Consider the following 18,060-nt stretch of genomic DNA (forward strand, 5'->3'; position numbering starts at 1 on the left):
ATAAACTGTAAAACTTCTTGAATTTTGATGCTTTAGTAAGCATCACCAAGAGACGGGAAGTTTCCGCAGCCAGGTGGACATCACTGCGTACGGACATAAGGATGAGGACCTGGATACATCCAGGGCTGAAGGGACCTGACTGAGGTCTCCAGGCCTGGGAATGGTGGTATCCCAAGAAGAAGCATGGCAGAACAAATGGCTGCTGAAACCTTTAGATGGAGCCTAGGCTGGGCCCATACAATTTGTTCTTCAGAAGGACTTTGCTGTGGGGCCAGGAAAGGAGAAATTACATACCTGCCTAAGCATTAATGTCAGCAGGAGGGAAGTAAAAGGCTGCCCCCCTCAGTGAGCGGGGCCCCAGCGATGGCAGCCCACTCCTTCCTTTCTCATGAGCGAGACAGCAGAAATGAGAACGGCACAGGGACTGCTGCTGTGGCAGGGAGGCGGTGAATGGGTAAAGGTTTTGGGAACCGAAACCTGTGGGGTTTCGTAGCCACAATGAAACAGGGGGAAATACTGATTCTGGAGACTTAATACTTTAATCAGAAGCATAGCAGATGGGGAACTAGCCGCAGTTTCTTTCCTGGCCTTGCACCCATGGGCTCAGAGACTGCCCAGCAGGGTTCCACACAGTACCCTAAGGGACAAGAAGGAACTTTGGCTCAGATGTCCCTCCTGCCCCATGGAGATGGAGATGTTTCCTCTCATGAATAGGATCTCCAAGTCACTACAATAAAAACCATGAAAATCAGAAATAAAACATCGTGGCCAGGAGCAAGGTCACCAGACTACCCGGCATGGTAATATTATTTATGTGTACTCGTCCTTTGACCCTTACTGCTGCTAGGAGCAAGGTTATTCCTTAAAACAAGTTAGTGAGAATTACTGTGATCAGCTTTAAAATGAAAAATGTATTGATGCACTGAAAGATGTGTCTTGGGGAAAAAAAAAAAAAAGGCAGTTTTAAAGCTATGATGAATCCTGGTTTTTAATTAGCTACATGCTCCTTTAAGTACAGTTTAAGGATAAACGCTGTAAATACTCAGCAGTCAGCATGCGTGAAATCCAGCTTTCACAATTCTCTTGCTGGTGGGTAGTTAAACAAATTGCAGGTGGGCTCACAATTGGCAGGAGGTAGATCTGAGTTACTGACATTTCTAATCCTATGCAGTTATAAAGATAGATGTTTGTTAGGAAAAAAAACAACAGAACTACCTTATCCACTGTCAGTTTTACTTATCAGATATCAAACCAGCTTTGGCACATTAGATGACCTTGTCAACAAAACCTGTTTTTAAACACAAAGCGGCTGCATCTCTCTCATAGCTAAAGAATAAAATTATTTTTGCTGCATCATACTTATGTGGGCTTTATTTTACCCTCGACCAGTTAAAATCACTGTCACAATACCAAGAGCTTTAGAAAGGCAGGGAGAAAACTTAATACCATGATTACTGGAAGCTCGGTTATATCCCTGGGACTAGACCATACAAAGGCTGCAGTCTGCGAGCCTGAGCCCCAGAACATGCCAGGAAGCTTTGCACAGCAGAGCGCTTTAATGTCACCCTGCTCGCTGGAGTGTAGTCCTGCCAAAACCAGCTGGTATCCTCTCTCTGCTGCTCTCCAGGGCAGGAGAAGCAAAGAGCAGCTTCCTCAAAGTCTTCCGCCAGCTCCAGTGCTTTCTTTAAGAGTTATTTGCAGATTACGGGTGTTCCCAGGGACCTCTAGATAAATAAAGTTATACAGTCAGTGCCACAGTATTGTGCCAAAGTTCGCTGCAGATTTGTCAGAGCTCTGGTTTTCTTTCATGTTTGTTTTGTTACTAGAGGGATAATAGTCCCTTTTGTACATCTAGTGTTGTTGTAACCGTGGAGAAAAAAGGTGCGGCTGGATGTCTCTTACCCAGACAGATAAAAAGAAATTTAAAAGCAGGCGGAAATAAACAAGATGGAAAGATCCTAAATGTTTAATTTCGCCAAAGACCAGAGGCAATGGTAACAGGAGCTGTACAGAGCGCTCAGACCTCTTCCCTTACTGGCCTAAGCCACCACCAAGACATAATCCTTTCAGCCTCAAGATCACATTCTTGTAATGCATGAACAGCAGCTGTGCCTCTTGTCTCCCTGGGGTCTCAAGCCTCTATGGCAGTGGCAGTAGAAACAAACATCTTTCATTAAGGTAATTTTCATTAGTGAGTTCTGCTTACTCAGGGAGACCTTGTTAATCAGATGCCACAACTCAGCCTGTGCCTGACTTGTAGATGTATTGCTAAAGCCATGGGGGCAAGGGGAGGGAAGCCCAACAAACCAACAGGCAAGCCAAGGAGACCTGAAAAGAAATGATGCTGCAAACGGGGCAGGGCATAGTCCAATACTGGGATCTGGGTCATAGGTCTGTTGCTTGTTGCATGGAGGATAACATGATGAACAGAACTTACGACAGCACTTGTAGTCTGTGTTTTAATTTACCTCTGTGTTATCTCACCGCGGCCAGCAGCTCTGACCCTACCGGTCCCTTCCAGGGCGAGGGCACCTATGGAGCAGAACAATTCTGCAGCTCTCCCAGCCTGGCAGGGACTGCAGCAGAGAGGCTGCGGCCAGCTGACTACACAAATGGAAGTGCTTCCCATGTGCCTTTCCTGGGGCACAGGCCCTTAATTCTTCTCATCTACAGGATGGCCACATTTTCACTTTCCATAAATAAGTTTCCTTTGAATAATAAGATAATGAAATCTGCTGGTTCTAGTTTTGACTGACTGCTGCTCAGGCTTCCGTGCCACTCCTGCAGTGCAGGCTGAACCAAACCCTCCACAGTCAGTAACAGGGGGTTTCATGGGCAAAATGCATGGAAAGAGACAAATCTTAACATAAATTGGCAAGAAATAACGAAAGTGCAAGGTAAAAAATGACATCAGCTTTAAATAACCCCTGCTTAGAAATCTATTTTGTTTTCCATTACAGAATTCCACCATAAATGTTTTGGCAAGAATCTTACTAAACAGTTTTTGCCAAAAATTTGTACCCATGAAAGATTTAACAACCTTTGAAAAGGCATGAAAAATTAGACACTGATTTCTGTCATGAGTGAATAAAAGGAGCTTTGGATCCAGCTCTGAATGTGCACATTGTGGCAGCACTCTTATTTTTCCCCTGTGTGCTAATTGCTCACATTCCTGCACTACCATAAAAACCCGCTTATTTTGCAATGTCCCATCCCATCAATGTGCTATGTGAACAGAAGAGGGGAAAGGAAGCAAAACCAAAACCATCTGCACTACCTTGAGGTTAGAATACGATCCTATTACATGTGGAAATGTGCATCAGCCCTTGCTTGTTTGGTTTTATGGGCTCAGCCCTCTGAAGTGCTAAATCCCATGGGAATGTGCTTGAGAGTGCTGAAGACTTGACAGGACTCAGCTCTTGGACTGCTGGGAAAATACCTCCAGGGAAGAGAAAAGCTTTTCTCCATATTTGGGATAGGAGAGAGAACTAAGGTAGCAGTTAAACGGAAATAATAGTGTTAGCAATAATGCAGAGTGGCACTGAAAGGAAAAACAAGTTGGGAAAGAAGAACAAAGGTAATGAAGCAATTCAGCCCTGACAGTAGCTGTGGAGGCACATAGCAAAGCCTTTTTTCCACAGGACTCAATTTATCTTCAAGGTTTTAGCATTACCAAATTTTATCCCTGCAGGGTACATGAGTACCTCTGTTGCTTTTAATGCAACATGCAGGCAGTAATGAATATATGCTATGGTAAAACAACACAGCTTCCATGTGCAGCTCTGCTCCAAGCGCAACTTCGTCCCCTCCACGCTGCTGCTGTTGGCACAAGCCACCAGAGCAGGCTAGCAGCATGGCCACAGCACTGCCATCCATTTGTGAAGTCTGCGGCCAGTTTTTTTCAGATGTTCTAACAGTTCTTATTCCAGAGAATGCAAGCTCCATACAGATTTCTAGGGCTGGCTCCTACGTAACCGTAACATAAGACGGTATAAGACAAGTACTCGCATGGTCCAGGTGTGACTGCAGAAAAGCCTTGGGGCATTTCATCATTAGCGTGTGGCAGGTTTGCTGCCTGGGGGACAGGAGAGCCAGAGGGAAAATACCCCTGCCTCCCACTCTGCATCATCCCCATAATGACTATTTGGCTAGCCAAGAGTGTCAACACAGGAGTAGAAGGAGAGTCCCATTCTCCTCTTACTACTGCTCCATGCAAGCGATGCCAGCCATGCTCAGTGCAAGCCCCAGAGCGGGAGTGGGGCTGTGGGATCCGGCACAGCACCCACTCGCCAGGCACGCAGGCACTGGCAGGCAAGAGCTTGCTGCTCCCAACTGCGGCCTGCGGCCCTGCGACAGAAACACAGGAGTTATTTTTACTCTGCAGGCCGTGAGCATTGCTCCATGACTCTGAGCACTGTATCCTGAAACTTCTTCCCTGAACAATTTACTGTTCTTCAGCCTGTGCATGCTCTTACAGTGATTTCAGTTCACCTAAACTGAACCTTGGGGCAGAAAATTAAAGTCCAGATCCCCACCAATGTTAAAGCTAGATTCTTCCATTTCATACCACCATTTCATGAACTTTACTTGATCAAAATATATTTTATTGAAATGGTTGTTTCCACTACCAAACTCTTCCTCTAAAAGGCCTGATGACTGCTGCTTTGAAAATTTTTCTTGTTCTAAGAAAAATTTTCTGGCAATGCAGAGTGGAGGATAAAAAAGAAGTTATAAATCATCAGAAGAATGACAAAAGTATCGCATGTATTTTCTAATCAAGAGAAAGGTGCAGTTCTAATCCAGTTCAGATCAGGCACGTTCTCAACAGAGCATGTTGAGCTGCCTGCAACTTGCCACGCACACTCTCCCGACTGCATCTGCACTAGCTGCAGGTTACAACACTGCATACACTGCTTTACCATTGCCCTGTTAAAAGTTCAACCCCAAATTACACCACAACATTTAAAAACAATTTTCTGTGCCTTTCTCTAAACCGTGTGGATGTACTTGGAAAGCAAGTGAAGGCTGCCTTTTATACACTTTCTGTTTTCTACTCCGACATTTCCTGACTCCAAACCAGCAGACACTAAAATAGTTCAGACATAAACTGTGTGGAGGACCTCAGCCACAGGCCAACTATGCAGCCGCTAAAACTTTCAGCATATGGACACTTTATGTCTTACCAGAAATGCTCTTAACAGCATTCAAGGATCTGTTAAATCACCCACAGGCCACCTGCCCTATTTGAAAATGGAAACCACATTCCTATTTCTTACTAGTCATGTCTTATCTGCAGAGGGACTTGCTGATGAAGGGTTATACCCTGACCTGCCCAGGGCCTTTCATGGAATGCAGCAGGTTCCGCCTGTAAAGATGAGGCATCAGACAAAACATTCACTTCTACTGAGCTAATTTTTGCAATTCCTGCCTTGTCCCAACTGGAAGCATGACTGGTTCACAGGAGTAGCTCAGGCTGAAGACAGTCAGAAATGTAATCCTGCCTTTTCCGAAAGTGTCTGTATCTTGGATAGATAGTAGCTGTGCGGAGCAACTTATCTGCCATCCACACCATACACAAGGTGCAGTGCCTGTATTGCATTCTCTTCTCCACTAAGCATGCAAATAAGCGTAATACAGATATGTGCAATCAGAGTGTCATGAATCATTACTAAAGTAACAATTCTATCTTAGGCAAACTCAGCTGGTGCTGTAATAGCACTATGGTGGCTGGCTGTCTTCTTCATGGCTTGACTGCATGATTTTCTAATAAGAATCTAATAAATCCTGTAAATTACTGAGGGATTAACATAATGGTTTCAAGTGCAGAATTATTTTCTTATGCTATATGCTGCAGGCAAATCATGCCATACTGTATGACCATAGAAGAAAAAATACAAGGGCAAAAGCAATTCTTTATACAACTGTGCTATTGTTATCAGTATATAAAGTATATTGTGCTGTAAATAAAGGCCATCCGTAAATAAATATACTAAATAAAGCATACTGAAGGCAATGCAAAGATTCTTATTAACTTTGGTAGGTTTTAAATCAGGATCACACGCTGTTTTGAGGAGGCTTGCCAGAACACACTAAGCACTTAGGACCACAAGTTTCAACCAGAGCACATGGCTAATACTCTCCTGTATCCCATTCGTGTCCATTCCCGCAATTTTTAAACTTGTGATTTAGAGATGTTTTTTATTTTTTTAAGAAAATAAAAAAAAATGTCACCCATATCTGTCTGTAATTGATTTTGCTCTACATCAGACCAAAACACTGCATCTAGGTGTCATCTTTAAGATGCCATGCAAAACAGTGGCAGTGAAGGGCACAACATGCCATGCAGCACAGTTGTTTTCCAGCAGAAGACAACCACAGACCTCCGGGTTAAGCAAGGAATGGCCACCTAGCACTTGGTTATAAATACATACTGGCAATGGAAAGCACACTCCCAGAGGGACTCCAGTATGCCAAACCTGACATTCTGACACAGCAGTCCAAACCCATGTACATGCCAAAGTCGCCTCAAGAATGCAAATCACAAAATACCTTCAGAATCAACCGCCGTCGATAAACTCTTGTAGTAATTCTCTGCTCTTCCTCTGAGCTTGAATCACTCTCAATCTCACTCTCACTGTCACTACATTCCTAATAAATGCAGTTTTAGTACATTTGAACAGCACATTTGCAAGACAGAACATGCTGATCAGGACTAGGAGAAGAAAACAGAGGTTATCATGGACAGTGTTTTTTCTGCCTCTATTATGTACATAATGACTCACCATTTTGCTCTTAAAGTACAAGGTGAGAGAAGGCCTTTTTGCTCCTCAGGATGCTGCAGCTTGATACCAGGTATGGAACATCTCAGCAGCTCTTAAGTCTTAGGAAAACAGTATTTGAAATGCATCTGACCTATGGAATTCCTAAATCTTATATAGTAGTTAAAAAATTGTGTACAAAAAAAACCCTCCGTGCTTTTTCCTCCTCAAAAATTAACATTTCAAACCAATTTTATGAATTCACAAGGTATGGGAAGTGAATTCCCTCATACAGTTACACAGAAAGATTTAGTGGAGCACCTTCAAAAAGAAGATTACAAATGAGCATTTTGAAGAACTTCTCCATGTAAATGGCTTTCCTGCTCAGTATTTATCCGCTTTTAAGTAACAGAACTGTAGTGTGAAGTACAATTATTCATTTTTTTAAGAAGGGAACTGGTTCAGGGCAATGGGGAACAGCCTGACACTGGTCTCAGCTTGGTGCTCACAGGTACCACAATTGCATGCAGGCATCTACTTTGTCCTGTTGCCCTCTGACAGCCCCGGTGTTTTCCCCTTCAAAACCTAAGGAGCTCTTCAGCTTTGGGACTGAGCAGCTCCGTGTGCACAAGCTTGGCAGAAGGTTTTGTACCTATGTACATGATGGACAGAGGGCAGAGCCTTTTCTCACATGATGTTTGGCTGAATCAACCTTTTCTGAAAAGAAAAATCTGAAATTTTTCTCTATAACTACTTAATGATAGCCCAAACCTGACTTTAAAGTCATGAATAGTGGATATTGCTAACTGCATATCTGTTTCTCTCTTTGAATCTGGCCCAAGACATCCCAAACAAGAAGCAGTTCTCAGAAATGATGTGTAAAATAAGAGTAGGCACAGGTGGGTGGAAGAGAAAAAGGACTATAAAACAAAAAGCATTTAGGGCAGGATGACAGTATTCATCTGCATGTAAAATCTCCTGCTGTTCTCTGATCCTAACTAAATATATATACATGCAAAGAAATCATAATCCAACCCTATCCAGAAGAAGTAATAAGAAGTAGAAGATTCCCAGAGGGCACAAAGGTTTTGGAGGAGGAGTTCTTTTTAATAAAGATCTTTAATAAAGAGTGGTTTACTGATGATGGAATTCTAACACTGGGAGTCACCTCGACCACGTGGTGGACATCACCTTCTTTAGGATAACAGAACAACAGTGCTTTGCTCCTCTCATTTGAACAGATCACTGGAATCTGATGCTTGAGCATTTGCAGAGAATTATATGGCCTACACCATTGCCGCACTGCTTTTGTAAACTCCTGGGCATTTACCTGGACTTGGTAAATGTCAGAGGCCAACAACTTGTTTCATCCACGTCACTAGGTAGCAACCCAATATCAATCATCTGAGTTTATCTCTTGCTGCAAGCTCTATGCCAAAACATTGACGCAGCCCTCAGCCTGCAGGTGGATGACTATTACTCCTTAGCTCTTTCCAAATGGGTCGCAGAAAAAAATCTCTTACTTTGGGAATTTATTTTGTTTCCCCTTTCTTTCCACAGAAATAAATCTGTTTCTTCCATACTTTTCTCTTTATTGAGCATTTCTGAAGAATGCTTGCCAAAAGACTGTAGTTGAGATTCTCTTTTCTATTTTCATGACGGCACATGAAGTGTCTCACTATGAATTGGACTGTGTTAGCAATTAAACTATTGACTTCAAGTTAATTCTTGAAGGAATATCAACAAGATATTAGAAACAATTCTTGTCATTCTAACAAACACTAGTTTGTTATCCATTCAGGTTTTGTGAGAGATCCACGTTTAGAAATGACGTTATTTTCTGATACCAGTTTATTCAAAGATTATGTCTATAAAAAGACTTGTTATTTAGAAGATAAGATTATCATCCGCTACCAGAAAAGCAGGAGTAGTGCAATAGGCACACGTAAGAAAAGCAAGATCTTATTCTTCCCAATCCATATGGGGTATCCAAAACTAAACAGCACACAAAAGGGGATGACAACTTATCTTCTTCCTGATGGGAATCTGGAGGGTGAAGTGCAGCACTGCTGCACACCCTCAGCATGTTAAAGTGTGCATCTATGCTTAGCCCTGCATTTAAATGTAGCGTAATATAAGCCTGAGGTCTGCCCCAAAGCCTACTGACACTAAAGGAACTCTGCCATCTGCCTTTAACTGCCTTTGCAGAAGGCTCTTACTTACATTTTTAAAGTATTCCAGCAATTAGTGAACATTAGGAAAGATCTTTGCTGTTTTAACTGTGTCACGAACTAATAACAAGATAATAACAATCATATGCTGCATAACTTCTGAGACTGATTATGTTACCATCTAATAAAAGAACTTTTGGTTGTATAATCGAAAGAATAGTTTAAAATGAACTAATTTAAACCTAAATGACTTACTGTAGCCCACCAGAGCCAACATTTTTATTGTGCTACAATAAAAAACCCAACTATATCATGTAGAAGCAATTCTACTGAAATATCTCGCTTCCAGAAGTTATAATCTCCTCCTGTATTACATGCAGGAAGAGACAATCTAAGCAGAGAGAGGAATGTAGAAGAAACTGCAATTGCCTTATTCAGCCTGGTTCCCTGCCGGCCCTGTGGTCTATTCCATGGCAACCCTCCCACTGCTGGGATGTGAGGTGAGCACAGCTACAAGGCTACAAGCCATTTTTTGAATCAACTTAACTTTTAAGCTTCTGGGAAATAAATATAAGCAACAGAGAAAGCTATAAAAATCTTCACTGACAGAAGAAAACTTATAACTGAGGTCCTGTAGTTAAGGATATGCAAGCCAGGCAAGGTAGAACTGAAGGGGAGTCCCTCCACAGAATTTTAAGAAGAAAGAACCACCACCTGGAAAAGTGCTTTACACATTTGGAAATATTTTGATTCCTCTTGGCTGGATGCACCATGAAGCTGGGATGAACAAGGCCGTGAAATAAAAAACATAAGAAAGAGATTAAATATTACCCAAAATTTATTTTTCTGCAAATTAACAGAGTGAAAAAATGCAGGGGGTGTTGGGGACAAGGAGCAGGATAGAGACTGAAGAGTCTCTATCTCTCTTCGCTCACTTCAATGTCACAAAAAGAGCGGAAACCAGTGGCATCACCTTACTGGAACAGATGGAGGACAGCTGAGCTGTTTGGTGCTGTTTGCACAGGTGGTATGTTGGGGCAGGAGAGGTGTCTGTTCCACAGCGATGCGGAACAGCAGTCCCAGAAGCTGCTCTAACCTCTTCCAGGGCTCAGGGCCAGTCAGGCAGAGGATTATGCAGTCCTGCTTGGCTCCTTTGCCTGCCCCAACTGCGCCTCATTCTATTCATACCACAGAATATAGATTTCCACTAGCTTCCATTTTTCTGAATTTAGCAATAAATAGAAAAGGCATAAAGAAGGATAAAAAAAAAAAAAAAGGAACCTTGTCACAAACAACATTTCAAGTCTTACAAAAAATTATGTCAAGCAATATGTCAAGCAATAGGGACTCCTCACACAGCTAATTATTACAGGACATACTGTACCTTCTGTTCAGACATTACTGCTCCCTCCTCCTCTTGGATGCTTGTTCTTGGCTTGCCATCCTCTGAAGTAACCCAGCTCATCTTCTTCACACTGACAGGCACAGATGTTTTGTTGCTTTCTGTTGTTGGCTTGCTAGTCTCTTCCAAAGATTTCTGATACGCTGTTGATGATAACATTTGCTCATCAGCACCAGCTGAAATTTGGGGCTTTGTTTTCAGGGCTTCTTTGTCACTCTGTTTTCCCACATCATTTAAAGATTCCTGGGTGAAGGATTTAGTTTTCGTCTCTGCTGTGGATTCAGATAGGCTTCCATTTGTTTCTGGCTTCCCTGCTTCTCCTTTGACATAAGAGGTAACAGAATCCCTACATTGGTCCGAACTATGAGAGAAAAAAAAAAGAATAGACAGATGGTCAGCACTTGAATCACATGCAGAAGGGCAAAGCACCGAGCCTCTTACTGAGCCTCTGTTCTTAGCACATACATTTCAGACAAAGCAAAATTTTAAATTCAGCTTGCAATCATCAATCTATCAAGGCTATTGCCTTGTCTTCTGCATCTTGATATCTTTTCAGAAGCAATGAGAATATAGTGTAACACTGGAAACAAGGCCAAATGTTTAATGTTAATCCCCTTCCACTTGGGCGTGTGGAGAAAAAAGAGAGGGAAAAATATAGAAAACCTACAATTTCATTTGTATAATCATGAGATAGAGCCCTGAGGCACTAATTCTTTAACCTGCTTTCTAATCAAGGAGGTGATGAAAGTATCTGTTACTGTGCAATTACCAGTAATGGCCAAATAGTTTATGTTATTTTTCACCCAGACTACAAAATCTGTACACCAGATAAGTCATGCCTCTTAAAAAATACTGGTATTTGAAAAGAAATCGTTAGATGGTGCAGATTTTCAATAATACACAAAGCCAAAGGCAAGGAAGGTTGCAACAGGAAGGACTTGGGGGTGTCTGTCGATGAGAAACTGAACATGACCCAGCAGTGTGCACTTGCAGCCCAGAAAGCCAACTGTATGCTGAGCTGCATCAAAAGCAGCGTGACCAGCAGGTGAAAGGAGGTGATCCTGCTCCTCTATTCTGCTCTCGTGAGACCCCACGTGGAATTCGGCATGCAGTTCTGGTGCCCTCAAAATAAGAAGGACATGGAGCTGTTTGAACAGGTCCAGAGGAGGGCCACGAGGATGATAAGGGGGCTGGAGCACCTCCCGTATGAAGGCAGGCTGAGAGAGTTGGGGCTGTTCAGCCTGGAGAAGCGAAGGCTGCATGGAGACCTCATAGCAGCCTTCCAGTATCTGAAGGGGGCCTACAAGGATGTTGGGGAGGGACTCTTCCTTAGGGACTGTAGTGATAGGACAAGGGGTAATGGGTTTAAACAGAGGAGTTTTGGGTTAGATATAAGGAAGAAGTTCTTTCCTGTGAGGGTGGTGAGGCACTGGAATAGGCTGCCCAAAGAAGTAGTAAATGCTCCATCCCTGGCAGTGTTCAAGGCCGGGTTGGACAGAGCCTTGAGCAACATGGTCCAGGGTGAGGCATCCCTGCCCATGGCAGTGGGGTTGGAACTGGATGATCTTAAGGTCCTTTCCAACTCAAACTATTCTATGACTCTATGAAGATAGAAACCTGACTCAAATTTTCTTCAGATTAACTATGGACAGGTTTAACCTCCACTTCTGATGCACCATCTTCTTCCCTTTTGCATTTTTGCTTGCTTTCAGATAAGCACTATGACTGTACACATAAAAATACTATAGCTATTTAGTATCTTATAAAAGATAGCAAAATGAATTAATCTAGCTAGAAATTGATACGCTATCTCCTTAAAGAAGCCTTTTTACTTCTAGAAGTGATGTATTTTACTAATTTAACACAATATAGAATGCAGAATAACATATTTGCTTAACAACAGAAATCGCACCAGTAGTAGATTATGTGCTTTACAGTCCTGAAAGACAATGAGTTTACTAACATCAATGGCTGACTTCGCACTAGATTAAATAAGAGAGTATCTAACGCTACCTGGAACTTTAAAGCATCCTGAGTCACAGCTACAAAGTATGTAAACCACTGACAGACAAACGATCACTCTGCAGATAATCATTCTCTGCTGATTTACAGCAGATCTGGCTCCTTCAATTAGTAATCATGGGAGCCACGTTCAAAACAAAGGCAGGCAGGAGCTCTTCACCCAGTGGGTACCAGTAAGGCTGAACACAGCAACACATACTGTGAATGTTGAAAGCTTATGTAGGTCCAAGGGGAGACTGGAAAAGCTCACACAAGAGAAAGGCATTGAGGATAAATATGTAGAAAGCATCCATCTCAGCAGGTCATTATGCTGAAAGCAAGTGGAGCTTGAGAGAGTACTGAAGGAAAACAGCATATATGTCCACTCTCCTCCTCCCCTGAGCATCCTCTGCAGTCACTGCTGGGAGACAACACATGGGACTAGACGGATTTGGTATCTCCATTCTTACCTTATGTCTTGTAACTCATCTCTTTGAAAGTCTAGTAAATCAGCATGACGTAACAGGCTTGAAGTAAGTGTTGTAAAAATAGTGACAATTTACCAATTGCCTTATGAAAAAAGTAACAACTATCTGAGGGAAGGCAAAGAGATGCAATGAAAAGGATGACTGCTAAAAAGGTACTTGAGAAATAAGAGTAATGTACTATCCTGGTTTCAGATATGGTACATTTTATAGTCCTCGATTCCAGTTACATCTATGCATCGCTTAGACTAATTAAAAATAGAAATACACAGGATAAAGAACACAAAAAGTAGTATTATCCACTAAACATAATATAAACTACTTCTGAAATACCTATATGAAGAATGAAACCTGATAAATGCACATTTTTAAAGACAAATATGTCTAAGGCCAAATCCAGTCAACTATTACTTTTTCTTTTATATACATACATATATACATAAATCTGTGTATTCTCATAGAATAGTGGAACAGCAGCCCCGCCACTGCTCCTGGAGGTAAAAGCAGCATGGGAAAGCTTGCTTGCACACACACACACTGCTATACAAAGGTGCTCACCTATCATCCAAGCGATCTAGCAGGCTTCCCACTATTCTCCGTCCCAAGGTTGATGGCTCAGTGACACTTGATGAGTCAGGCTGCCAACCTGTAATTGAAGACATTTCGAGTTCTGCTTGTTGAACACCTTTAAGAATTGACCATACTCTTTCTTCCGTCATCTCCTCAGACTCAGCTCCTTCTTCCAGGTGAATGTCCTCAAACAGAGATTTAAGCTTTTCTTCTGTCATCTCCTCATCAGTACCAGACTTTTCTCTCTCAGGCTGTTCAGTCCTTACTCCTGTTTTACTAGTCTCTTCACTCTGCTTTTGTTTAGCATCTTTTGATATCCCGCCATAGCTACCAAGATACCGCGGAAAATCTTTAAGGTCCATTTCCTCCAACTGGCTCTCGCCTATGGAAATATCTTTAGGTGTTCCTTCTCTAGGCACTGAGAAGTCAAGTTTGCTGTCATCCAGTGAAGTGTCTTCTTCAGTCACCACTGGCGGTGCTGCTGCTGTACCATCTACGTGTCCCTGGGAGGTCACTAACACATCACTCAGTCTACTGGGAGTTCTAAGGGGTGACTCTAGGCTAGAGGTGTCGCTAAAGAAATCGTCCTGGTGGAAAGGGGTGGGTGGCACGAAACGCAACCCAGTGGGAGTTTCCAGTTCCACTTGAATGGTGGGATAACCTAAGGAAGACAGCACATTTGGACTGACTGGGATGAAGCATGGAGCAACTAATAAGCAAATGTCAAATGATTCATGAGTCACATAAACTATGAAACGTATGGGGAGGTGCAGGTGTATAAGAACAAATGCAGTTCTGATAGATTTCTTTACTTTCTCCTAGATAGATGGAAGAAAAAATGAGTACTGCCAGTGACCAATACAGCGAAGCCAGTACTTTTGACTATTTTGTAAATAGTCTGTAGAGATTTCAGCAATTGTTTTTGCAGCCATTTAAACATTTTCAAGCTATAGTAGATTGTCTTATGAACATGCAATAAAGCAAATGTGAACCAGGGTGGTTGTCCCTTTATATCCAATATAATCTCTTGCAGCTGTATTGTGTAAATCTTTCATTCCCACTTTTTGGGGGGCTTTTTTTTTTTTTTTTTTTGGTAATTTGGAAGTTTAATAAGTAGATTTTAAAGACAGAAGTAGATCATAACATAAAACACCCCCTTTTTTGTCTGGGTGGGTATTATTTCTAAAACAGGTCCACAGTTTTAATGTACTGCTATATAAAAACACACAATACCAGCAATACAATGTTACTAATATATATCTCCAATTTAACCACAGAGCCACAAGAATGGAATAGTTAAAGAATGAGGAACAGAAATGGATCCTGATGAGGGTAGTAAAGAATAGTAGATCTAAATATACAGCAGGATAAAAAAAATATAAAAGGAAGTTAATGAAGGGATAAGAGAACACAAACACAACAAGGGACAACTATATGAATATTTCAGGTACGGTAAAGTTATACAGGTGAGAGGACTGTGATGAGTAAGGAGATCTTGGTGATCTTGGAGAGTGAGGTGATCTTGGTGACATGGGTACAATCAGATACACTGATCAAATAAAGAGAGAAAAGAAAACTTGATGAAAACATGGGAAAACCATAAAAACAGATTAAACTGAATATACACATTAAAATGACAACAAAATCTGAAATTCGCTTTCCAGCAAATAATAGCTTGGCTAACCTACGAAAGGAGAAAAATACATGCTATGGGGTTAACTTGGCATTGTGCTGCCTGCAAAGGGAGGTGCATTAGAGGGTTTGATATTTTATTTCCTGAATCAGCTGAGAGAAAGGCAAAGGTGGTCTGGTCTTGGTGAGGAAAGGAAGCTTGAGGAAGGTTCAGAGAAGAGGAGAGACAGAAAGCAATTGCAGAGAAGCGTATTTTTTTTCATAGAAACACTGAAGCTACTATTAAAAGGCGCAAGCAACATTTCAAGAGCAACTTTCTTAAAATGTCAACAGAAAATTATTTCTGTCATGCAATGATTCAGTGACCAGCTGCTCAATAATGGAGGTAAAACCCTACCAGAATACAGAGAGAGCCCAATACATACTTGAACAAACTACAAAAACAAAAGGAAATGCTACTTAGGAAGGAAAGTAAGCTATTAAGGAGCTATTTATAATACATGCGACAAAAATCAAAGTAAAGAATGTAGCAACCCAGTGCCTCTTAACTAATGTTTAAAAGAATTAAAAACAACGTTTAGCATTTTCAACATAGCGATAAATAACATGTACACCTATGGCAGTTTTGTTTTACAAGCAGAACTTTATCCTTTTAATTTGGCTCAAAATTAACCTGCACAATTCTGTTTTCAGTTGGTACAGCTTCCATGTGAACATTACACAATTCTACCCATTAGTAGACTGAAACAGATACTCTCTTATGCACTAATAAAACATTTTCTTAATTATTTACTGCCACTGTAGAAATAGTCCAAGTGAAAATCCTAAAGTAATTGATGTTCACTTGTCTCAAAGAGACTTGGTAGTAAACTGCACATTCATTTACTTTATGCAATTCCTAAGCACTTTTTTTTTCCCCTCCTTGCTGTTCCTTTTTCTTTGAAGAATTCTTTCTGTCACTTATCGAGACAGAAAGCCAAATAATATATATTTCCAGTAACTTGGAAAGCATGCAATACCAAGTACATCAAAAATACACATGGGCATACATCAAAGCACAACTATTGCAGGATAAGGTCCTTCCTTGTCAACTGACACTGAGGCTTGTGGGAACAAGCTTACTCAGGCCTACGCTTGTGGAATCCTGGGCTTTTTCTTTGAGATATTAATGTGCAACCTACGTATTGTACCATAAGCCTGCTTTATGAGAGGAAAATCCCTTCACATTAAATCAAATTATTTCTGTAGAACTTATTGTCTTTTTTTTAAAGCCTAGTCTATACAATGTTATTGTATTATTGGACATGTCACTGAACTAAATATGACCATGGAATTCAATTACCATCAATGGGATCATGAAAAACGTTATTTTCATCTGCAAAACTTCTGGTGCCTGAAATATTTCCATAATCAAATATTGGTCCTTCCAACAGAGTCACGATATCTATTCGATTAATTTTTGTCAATACAGAAGTTAAGGCATCGGCTGAAAAACAAACAAGATACATCAGAAAAAACTTCAGCTTTGCAAACTGGGTAATTGCTTTTCTCAGCTACATTCACATTGCATTAATTATAAATTGCTGGCATGTTTCTGTCCCAATACCTTTGGTCCTAACAAACCCCATCATTTATTAAGTAGTCATTCTGCTGCCTACTTATTCAAGATATACATCTATTAAAAGTCTTCCCTCCCCCCAAGTATAATTATATTGCAACACAAAAGGCACAAATAACAAGGTCATAGAGTTCTTAAAGAACATATTTACTTACTACTGAAACAAAACATCCTTTTACTGGAGCATAAAAGGAGTATAAAAATCCTTTTACCATTCTTTTTGAGGAACAGCAGAATAGGTAGCGATGTAGGTAATAATGCATATAAGGCTATTCATGCAGTACATCATGATATTTCATTTACAGTAATCTCGTTGTGAGAGGACAGCAACACCGTAAATTACTTTTATGGTGAAAGAAATCGAAGTAGACTCAAATACTATGTAGGAGTGTGTGGATTAGACAACAGTAACAAATGCCAATGACCTAACACAAAAATCAAAACCTCTCTTTCAATTTGAGCAATTCAAGTGAAATGCATGGCCAATCCAGCAGAATTAGAGCGGACTCAGCATCTCCACCACTCCTTACAAAAGGAGGTTTGGTCATTTCTTATAACCTGCAATACTGACTACCTAACTTTTTCAGGCAGCCTATTTCCATGTTTCATGTTACTTGCTATTGCAAAGTTTACTCTAATATTTTCTTTACTGGAGTCTAAGTTCACTACTTGTCCCATCAATTATGGATGTGCAGAATAGATTACTTCCTTCTGCACATATACTGAATAAATATGACATGTTTCTGATTTCTGGTGAAAATACAGCTGAAGCTTTTTTTCCCAGCAGTGGTTTACAAATGACATTCAAAATGTTTTCTTCAATTTAAGCTGTTTAGATCAGGCAACAGATGAAATGGGCTAAAACTTATAAACAACAAAAGTAACTACTTGAACTTACTTGTAGCATTTTTCCCATCTCTGGTGACCCATTTTTTTAATAACATGAAGCTTTGAGCAATAAGAGAATTTGGGTTTTCTACTCGGATTTGGTTTATTTCATCCACAGAAAAATTCAGTTCTCTTGCCAGTTCTATAAAGACAAAAAACAACGAAAAAAAAAAAAGAGAAAAGAAAAAAAAAGAAGGCAGGAAAGAAAAGAAGACAACAACAAGAACACCATACAAAACAAATCCTTCAGTCATCCTGCCAGGCTTAAAAATGCTATCTTTCTTGGGTCACACAGATGTCAACAAAACTACCTGATGCAAGCTTTACACATAACAATGAACATGACGTTATATACTCATACTTTAATTTCCTAAGACAGGCATAGTTTTGGATTTCAATTGTCTCTGTGTGCTATTATTGTATTTATACTCAGTAAGCCACTTAAGCATAGTGAAAAAAACCTCGATGGAAACTACCTCATTACTGCTAATTTATAATACCTGATCTTGCTGGTGACTGTTACTCCTTTGTGGGC

General features: G+C 40.8%; 1 protein-coding gene across 24 annotated transcripts in view; it reads right to left on the bottom strand.

The window, feature by feature from the left end:
- ANK3 (ankyrin 3) overlaps nucleotides 1-18,060 on the bottom strand; it is a 373,667-nt gene that overhangs the window by 7,865 nt on the left and 347,742 nt on the right. For 20 of the 24 annotated variants that reach the window (XR_003991754.1, XM_032919992.1, XM_032919991.1 and 17 more), the window contains 4 exons: nucleotides 17,536-17,667; nucleotides 16,362-16,505; nucleotides 13,376-13,463; nucleotides 10,314-10,692 (listed from right to left, as the gene is read on the bottom strand). Coding sequence is in view for 23 of the 24 variants with exons in the window: in XM_032919992.1 (XP_032775883.1) it covers nucleotides 10,314-10,692; nucleotides 13,376-13,463; nucleotides 16,362-16,505; nucleotides 17,536-17,667 (743 nt within the window). In the remaining variant the exon portion in view is untranslated. Of the gene's footprint in view, nucleotides 1-10,313; nucleotides 10,693-13,375; nucleotides 14,049-16,361; nucleotides 16,506-17,535; nucleotides 17,668-18,060 lie in introns of all 24 variants that reach the window. The other 4 variants (XM_032919982.1, XM_032919983.1, XM_032919984.1 and 1 more) reach the window with 1 other exon arrangement.

Source organism: Strigops habroptila, chromosome 5, assembly GCF_004027225.2.
Source record: "Strigops habroptila isolate Jane chromosome 5, bStrHab1.2.pri, whole genome shotgun sequence".
NCBI lineage: Eukaryota > Metazoa > Chordata > Aves > Psittaciformes > Psittacidae > Strigops > Strigops habroptila.